Genomic DNA, 9,312 nt, shown 5'->3' with positions numbered 1-9,312 from the left:
CATTACAAGTAATGTAAGTTGCGTAATCAGATTACTTTTTTCAAGTAACTAGTAAAGTAACATTACTTTTTAATTTACAAGAAAATATCTGAGTTACTTTTTCAAATAAGTTACTTTGTGTCCCATCTATTGACTGACAGCTCTCCTCTCCCACATGAGAAATAGTCACGCAAATGTAACGTAATGCATTACTTTCACATAAAAAGTAACTAAGTAATGCAATAAGTTACTTTTTTTAAGGGAGTAATGCATTATTTTTAAAGGTAATTTTCCCCAACACTGTTTGCATGAATAGAGGACATTCATATTCGTAGCATTTATTTATTTATTTTAACATGAAGTCAACATCTGCCAGTTTTGCAGAAGCTTCTGTGCATTCGAAGTTTATGACAGACACAGAATTCAGTCAACATGTGTTCGAATGGCATCGTTTTAAAGTGCTTCTTATTAGAATAAATCCACCTATAGTGACTAGAATATAGCATATGATGTATTTCATTTCATCTGAAACTAAATATGTAATACATACACAAAGTTTTTGAGTTGATTTGGCTTTGAAACTTGATTTTTCAGCACCAGCATTGAGGTTTTGATGAAACTGGGCATGAATACGTGACCTTTTTGAGGTCTGTGGTGAATGATGCATCTGGTGAAGGAAACGAGATGTTTCCATCAGCTTTGACACAGACACTTGATAAATGAAGTGAAACACATTTATAAAAAATCTTTAATAAATGATCTCTTTTTTTAAGACAATATTGCTATTGCATATCAAAACAACTCCTTCCCACATAATGCAGACACTATTTATACACAACCATATATATATATTTATCATATTTAGGCTACTGGCTCTTTACAGAAGTAACAGACACGCACTTTAGCCACAGACATCATGTGTCAGTCTGTGGTAAGTCATGTCCTGTTTAAGACACAGTGTGCTCTTATCAGATAGAGTCAGACTCAGACAATCACAAAAAAGCCTCATAAGAATGACAGACAGGCATATTTCCCCAAGCATGCAAATAAATAATGCATTGAGTGTGTGGTTCATTGTAGCGCGAGGGGGCGGAGTCTGACTCTGACTCGAGCGCGTGACGTCAACACTTCCTGCTCGCGCAGCAGGTATTTCGGTATCGGACACACCTCACCTGGAGCTCCGGATCCGACTCGGAATCAACGACGCATTTCCATCGAAACTCTGCTTGAAACGACGATTTATATCGGAGCCACGCCGTTTCGGAGGAGACGAACACTTGTTGAGCTGTTTAATAGGTAAGAAGATGAAATGTTTCAAGTTTAGGTGTTTTACTGACGAACACAAAACCCGAAATATCTGCTGCTTTTCTTCTCTGGCGGCCTGTGATGTTTATGTCTGAGTAAAGCAGGTCTGTGCAACATTACTGAGGTAGAAACGTTTCGCTTTTGTGTTTCGTAATGCGAATTACATTAGGCTATTTCAAGTTGTTTTCTCTTCGTTTTAGACTTGACCTTAATTTAGGGGGAAAAAAATGACTTTGTTGGTTGAGTCTTTGCGTACAAATTGTGTAAAGTTTACAAAACTGATTATTATTATTTTTTTTTTTTGTTAACAACTGTTTATTGAATACTGAGGTAGAAACGTTTCGCTTTTGTGTTTCGTAATGCGAATTACATTAGGCTATTTCAAGTTGTTTTCTCTTCGTTTTAGACTTGACCTTAATTTAGGGGGAAAAAAATGACTTTGTTGGTTGAGTCTTTGCGTACAAATTGTGTAAAGTTTACAAAACTGATTATTATTTATTTTTTTTTTGTTAACAACTGTTTATTGAATTTTCTTCTGGGAATAGTAATATAAAACAAACTGCAACTGTGCAAATTTAGAACCCACCCCAACCCTGGTAGACTTAAACAAAAAAAATAATAATAATAATCATCAAATAAAAATATGTATATATAAAAAAATTAATAAATAAATAGTAATAATAAAAATACATAAATGAATCATATAGATGTTAGAAAAGCTGACACAAACTGATTTTTTCTTTATAGACTGAGTGACGATAATGCATATATTAAAGTGTCATATTGTATATTAATAAGCTAGTGTAAGTTTTGGGTCATATATGTCGATTTAAGTGAAGTTGACCCACAGTTTGACAGAGTTCACCTGCATTCACCATGTGTTTGTATTAATAAAGACATTTCAGTTATTGTCAAGACTCCTTATGAATTCTTTTTGGAGTTAGTCATTATTTAGACTTTGTATTATAAATATTTAGAAGTTCTAATGTTTTGTCATGAATAATCAGTGGGTTTGTTATTTTGATAATGATTTTTTTTTCTCCATTGTGAATATTTGGTCATTCTACCAGCTATATATAATATAAATATTAATTTGAATATAGATTTTTATCTTCCTATTCAGATTGGTCTTTCGTCGTTTATAAAGAAATTTTACTTTAAGTTTTGACTGCTTTTTATTTGTTTATGGATTTCGTTCGTTCTTCCAGCTATATTTAAAATATTATTTGAAAGTTGTGTTGTTTGAAGTTTTCTTTCTTTTAATGACTCCTTATAGATTCATTCTGGATTTAAAATACGACTATGTTTTATGCATTTTATTTGGAAGTTTTAATGTTTTCTTTTACTTTTCAGATGTGTCTTAAATCGGTTTTACTGTAGGTTTTGTTCTTTAGATAAATAACCCATAAATAACAATAAATATATAATATAAATATAGCTGGTAGAATGACTAAATCCGTATAATATAAATCCATTAAAGTATTATTTGTTATCTTTTATTTTTAAAATCTTCTCTTTCTTTTCAGATTAATTTGAATCATTTATAAAGGGCTTTACTAGAGGTTTTGTTCTTTAGAGAATAACTTATTTTTGATTCTTTATGGGTTTAGTTATTCTAGTACCACCGGCTATATATAACCTAATATTATACTGTTTATTTATTTTTTTATTCTTTCTTTTCATATTGGTCTTGAATCATTTATAAAGGGATTTTACTGGAGGTTTTGTTCTTTGGAGAATGACTCCTTTTTGATTCTTTTGATTCATTGGATTTATTCATTCTATCAGTTATATTTATATTACTGTGTATATATATATAGCTGGTAGAATGACTAAATCCATATAATATACATATATTTAGAAAAGGTTTACTGTTTAAAGTTTTCTCTTTCTTCAATTGGTTTTGAATCATTTATAAAGGGATTTTACTGGAGCTTTTGTTCTTTGGAGAATGACTCCTTTTTGATTCTTCATGTGTTTATGTGATTCATCTTACCAGCTATATGTAATATAAGTTGTAATGTTTAACATTTTCTTTCTTTTCAGATTGGTTTTGAGTCGTTTATACAGGGTTCTGTTCATTCGGAGAATGACACCGGCTCGGTTCTGGTTCTTCTGGACCGCGGCGGTTCTTCTCGTCTGTCTCCATGTGTCTCCGTCAGAGGCTCAGGATGAAGGGGAATGCATGGAAAAGTTCAGTCCTGGCAAAGAAGATTTTGTGTTGGACGTAGATGAATCTGTGAAGGAAGGGGCCACGTTCTTGTCTTCTCCTCAAGTGTCTCGGTCTGAAGACTGTGTTCTGGCCTGTTGTCGTGATCCAAACTGTAATCTGGCTCTGATTGAACATGGAGAAGATCCCGAAAGCATCAGCTCATGCTTCATCTTCAACTGTTTGTACAAACAGAAGAAAGTCTGCCGCTTTGTGAGGAAGAATGGCTTCAGCAACTACGTTCTGATATCAGTTTTTAAAGATTACCTTGAGCAAAAAACTTCAGGTAAGAGGAAATCGTCTAACGTGTCTGGCGATATTAAAAGACGTTACTTTTTATATATAGTTGACAACTGTGATTTGAAATCTATTTTTAAAGATTACGTTGTGCAACAGGTGCCAGGTAAGGAAAATTATCTTAAATGTGTCTAGAAGTCTGTTGTAGACGTCTCGTGTTTTTTACAGTTTAATGAGTAGATTCAGGATTTTTTATATGCAGTGTTTTCGGCCGGATTTGTCTTAAACCTGTGAAGGAAATACTCCTGGAAATACTCATGCATGTCCAGTCCTGCTGAATCTTGTGTGTCAAAAGTGTGTCGTTGTTTCATATTTCAGCCAGTTGTATTAACCAGGGGCGTAGGAATATTTTGAGAAGATGGACACTTTGAGGACCCAATATATATAGATATAGATAACTAAAATTATGTAAAAAAATGCATAGAAATAAAAGAAAGTGAAATATAAAAAATGAAATATAATAGATTAAAAAAAAACATTTTATTTCAGATGCAACATTTTTCATTTTTATTTAGTTTAATTTGATGTACTAAAATAGCTCAAACTATTAATTAAATGTCGTAATTTATAATTTATAAAAACTATACATAAATATCATAAAACACCCAAAAACTAATAAAAATGACAAGAACAGACAACAGAATTAGTAAAAATGTAATTAAAATAAAAATGGAAACCATAAAAAACGAATTCAAAGTATAAAATAAAATAAAAAGTCACAAAAACAGCAAATACTTCTAAAAATACTTCTAAAGCATCAACTAATTTCAGCATTTCTTAATACATTTTTAAAATCAAAAGTAGTTTCTGTTAATATTATTTAATGGATCTGAGCTGACGTGAACTAACAATGAACAACTGTATTTTTATTAACAAAAATCAACAAAGATTAATAAATATTGTAACAAAAGTAATGCTCATTGTTAGTTAATGCATTAACTTATTGTTACCATCGTGTTACCAAAGAAGCTATAATAGTATCTCAGTGATACTAAAATAATGCTGGACAAGTGCAGTTTTTTGCATTGACTGGCAAGACATATTAAATATTACATATTTAATATAAATTAAATAGCCAATAGCATTTAGTTTACATCACAACCATCTGATTGGCAATCAAAAGGATACCCTCTGGAGTCCAAGTTTTGCTGTTTTTATGGAAGAGAAAGACTGTAAATTAAATGCACGTATCTTATAAATGTTTATTTTGTCATGTTTTTGGAATACAGTGGCATGGACTAAAATTCACAAATTCTGATCTCATGGAGTCTTTAAAAAGTAAAGATTATCCATGAGCTGAATGCAAAGACATGATAATGTCGCTGTTGTGTTTCTGCGCCCCTGGTATCAACCGTGTAGAATCTTATCATGCAGCCTGTTTAGTGTCAGTATCTTTTAGTCTCAAACTTTCATTTCCTTTGTCTCAGGCACTTTAATAGTTCTCCTAACTCACCTAATCAGCTCATCTTCAGTATACAAGATCTGTCTTGTATTATTCTCTCATAAGCTCTGGCTTGCTTACTTGTTATCATTCTTGGCGTCATGTACAATTTTCACCGTTATTGTTTTATATTGCATAATATTTCATCGCTGCAGTGTTTTGATTTCTTGCAGACGTGGAGGACAAACCTCCAGTCGCAGTGGCCGGGCAGGACAGAGTCGTTCAACCCAAAGAAGATGTGACTCTGAATGGCATTGAGAGCAAAGACGATAAAAAGATCGTAAAATATGAGTGGGTACAGGTGACTGGAGACCAGTCGGCTGTTATGACCGTGAGTTCAGGTTCATTATTAGAATAATATTTTCTTAAAAAATACATGAGATTAGTTTTGTAGACTGATATAAATGGTGCCTATGTATGACTTTGTTAAACTACCATTTTAATTATTTTTATCTTTAGATATTTACCTTTACCTATCTGTGGCCTTTATGTATAAGGCATTATAAAGGTATTCATAATGTATATTATAATGCATCTTTTCATAAATAATTGGAAAAGACAAGTATAAAATATCAATAATAAAAAAAGTTAATATGCACTTTTCAAATTCCTTGCTACGTATGAAATTGGCTGTTTTCATGTGTTTTAATTAATTATTATCTGATTATATTTATACAATAACAATGAATGGGTTAGTATTATAACTGTATTCATGAGTTAATATTATAATTATTCATGAGATCATACAATGTATTACAAAGCATAATTAATGCATTAAAATACTTTTATAATGCATTACATAGAAAGGCTTCAAGTAAAGTGTTACCGATATTGGTTGAAATTGGTTGTTGTCATGCTTTTTTTTAATGAATCATACTTTCTAAATGTGTAACAAAGAATAGATAAGTATTATAATATAATTAATGTATTAAAACTACTTTTCTAATGCATTATATATAAAGGCTTCAAGTAAAGTGTTACCGATATTTGTTGATTCTGATTGTCTTAAAGTGTTTTAAAGAATTATATTTCTAAAGGTGTAACAATGAATAGATAAATATTATAATATATTATAAGTGTGGTTATAATTATTCATGAGTTCATACAGTGCATCATTATAAGGCATAATTAAGGCATTCAAATACTTTTATAATGCATTATATATATATATATAAAGGCTTCAAGTAAAGTGTTACCGATATTGATTGAAATTGGTTGTTTTTTTGCATTTTAATGAATTATACTTTCTGAAGATGTAACAATGAAAATATAAATATTATAATAGTATATTATAATTATTGCATTAAAAATATTGTAAGGCATAATTAATGTATTAAAATATTTTTTTAATTCATTATATATAAAGGGTTCAAGTAAAGTGTTACCGATATTGGTTGAAGTTGGTTGTTTTAATGAGTTATATTTTCTAAAGGTGTTACAATGAATTACAGGACATAAGGTGCATTACAGGGCATAATTAATGCATTAAAAATTATTTATCATGCATTGTGTATATATAGGCTTGAATGTAATTTTAACCGATATAACCGATAATGCACATTTCTCATTTTTTTATATCTTTTTTTTTTGTCAGAAAGGGCTGTTTGTGGATTCAGTAACGGTCTCCAATCTTTCTCCGGGGATGTATAAGTTCAGACTCATGGTCACAGATGACGCTGATCAGACGGGATCAGCCGAGGTGTCAGTTTTGGTCCTGACGCCAGAACAGTCACTCCGTGAGTACATGAAAACACATGTTGTGTGTTTACTTAATTTATTTATTCATTTTTTAACCCTTCTGCTGTGCTGAAAATCCTTTTAGTGTTCCTGGTCAAAAATGACTGGTCTTTTAAAAATTGCTTGTAAATCTCTTATTTTGCTGTATTATAGCCAAATTTAGGATTCAATCGTCTTGTTTTCTTTCAATTAGCACAGGTTTTGTATTTCTTTTTGGATCTGATTGATCATAGGCCTCATTAAACTGAGCTCATGCACCTCAGTTTTTCAGTCAATATTGCCAAAATTATCCACAAATAATGCTTTTTTCTTCACTCAGAAACTGACGTGCATAAGCCAGTCAAAAACCTGACCAAAGCCTGATCCGTATGCATTATGATATTAAAAGCAACAGCTTGCTTTAAAGTAATGGGTCAATGCTGTCATGTTTTCTGATAAGTGTTTCGCAGTCATTTAATCTGATTTCTCACTGCGCTGTTGACCTCAGATGAGTTCTAGTCCAACAGGTTTTGAAGTGACCTTAAAAATAGTTGTCGGAAAACATGGATTAACCATTTACCAGGATTTGTCAGACTTGAATACATAAATAGTTTCATTCTGTTAACCCAGAATGGTCTTGTTTTCTAAAAACTGATTCCCCCCCTCATACTTCCTATTAAAAGGAGCTTTATCACGAAGTAATTTCAGCTTTGCTTGGTCAAAATGGTCAAATCAGCAGTTTAATGGTTTATTTTTAATTGAAATGATTGAGGAGTTGTAGTTTTGTGACTGATTGTTTGACGTTTCCTAGTTTCAGTAGAATTGAGTGTTTCACAAACTGGTGCGGCAGGTTTTGCGGTGGGAGTTTCACAGAGAATGATTGAGCGTTTGCGAAGCAGTCTAGCTGTAAAATGTAAATCTAGAATCCATATGAACCCTAAATTGTAGACCAATTCTATTCGTTTTCATGCTGAACAGACATTTACACGACTCTGTGTTCATTTGAATTAATCATGTTGCATTTGCATTATTTATAGTGTTTTTGCATTATTTATAGTGTTTGGTTTCGCTGCCTTGTGTTTTCAAAGCGCAGTGTTTGTCTCATCATTGATGGCAAGAAAATGTGATATTGACATCAAAAATGAATTAAATATTAATGTTTTTCCAAAGAGTTAAATGCATGTTTATCAACAGCATCTGTGACATGCAGACAGCAAATAATTGAGTACAGTGCGTACAGAACTTAACTTACAATACAAACGTTAATTTTTAGAAACTGAGGGACGAGACATTATTTACTGTTGGTAAATCAACAGCGTGTCAGCATGTGGTCTTTCATGTTTCATCTTGTGTTGTGTAATGTAAGTGATAGTTTCAGTTTTTTTTTAAAAAGCATTCATATTTCACATAGTTCATGTGTTCACACACATACACACAAACATGGTTATGCAAATGAGCAGTACAGTATTCAAACGACTGTAAAACACACTCAGGAAAGCCGTTCGTGACGTGACAACACATGCATAATTTTACTAAATCGATGTTATATTTGTATTTGCTTGCTCATTCACAGTCATAAATGAAAATTAAACCTGTCTTGACAGTGTATTGTTCAAGTAATTTAAGCTTTAATTCGAGTTTCCATAAAAGATAAGTGCATTGATGTGACGTTTGATACTGACATTAATTGCATTAAAGTTCTAACGTTACTATCATGTGTTTTGCACTTTGTCTCTTAAATGGTTTCATTTATAGTTTTAAAAAGTCATAACTCACTCTCTACCGCAGAGGTTTGCAAATCTCATTTGCATTTTCACATGCAATTTGTCATGTTACAAGACGCTAGAAGCAGCGGCACAAACACGTGTTGATTCAAAAGACTTTATATACAGTATTGCACGCACATTATATCATAATTTTGGTGTTTTATGTCTGGAACAACATAAGAATGAATAAAATGTTACTTGTTCATGCATAACATTTGTTGGGAATAAATAATGAATAAATGACTGATTTTCCTCCCATCAGATCACTGTCTGGTGCCGAAGAAAGAGGGTCCGTGTCGAGGCTCTTTCCCACGCTGGCACTACAACGCCGTCACCGAGAAATGTGAGCAGTTCAAGTTTGGAGGCTGCAAACCAAACCGTAACAACTACCTGGTGCTCAACGAATGCCTGAACGCTTGCGACAAAGTTTCAGGTATTGAGCTTTTTCTGGTCATGTTATAAGTGCATGGCAGTTAATTACAGATAAAACTGTCAGAGTGCAAAAAACAAGTAGAAAGTCAGTGAGTATGTAACTACATATACCTATCTCTCTCTCTCTCTCTCTCTCTCTCTCTCTCTCTCTCTCTATATATATATAT

At 32.2% G+C, this 9,312-nt stretch overlaps 1 protein-coding gene across 1 annotated transcript in view; it reads left to right on the top strand.

The window, feature by feature from the left end:
- Positions 1 to 1,065: 1,065 nt before the first annotated feature.
- spint1a (serine peptidase inhibitor, Kunitz type 1 a) overlaps positions 1,066 to 9,312 on the top strand; it is a 21,376-nt gene continuing 13,129 nt past the window's right edge. Inside the window, exons 1-5 of the mRNA XM_016474161.1 lie at positions 1,066 to 1,275; positions 3,331 to 3,779; positions 5,405 to 5,562; positions 6,826 to 6,967; positions 8,976 to 9,146. Of these exons, the coding sequence (XP_016329647.1) occupies positions 3,374 to 3,779; positions 5,405 to 5,562; positions 6,826 to 6,967; positions 8,976 to 9,146 (877 nt within the window). The 5' untranslated portion in view covers positions 1,066 to 1,275; positions 3,331 to 3,373. The remainder of the gene's footprint in view (positions 1,276 to 3,330; positions 3,780 to 5,404; positions 5,563 to 6,825; positions 6,968 to 8,975; positions 9,147 to 9,312) is intronic.

Source organism: Sinocyclocheilus anshuiensis, unplaced genomic scaffold, assembly GCF_001515605.1.
Source record: "Sinocyclocheilus anshuiensis isolate Anshui unplaced genomic scaffold, SAMN03320099.WGS_v1.1 scaffold208, whole genome shotgun sequence".
NCBI lineage: Eukaryota > Metazoa > Chordata > Actinopteri > Cypriniformes > Cyprinidae > Sinocyclocheilus > Sinocyclocheilus anshuiensis.
The sequence above is the reverse complement of the archived record's forward strand: the minus strand, read 5'-3'. Positions and strand labels throughout refer to the sequence as shown.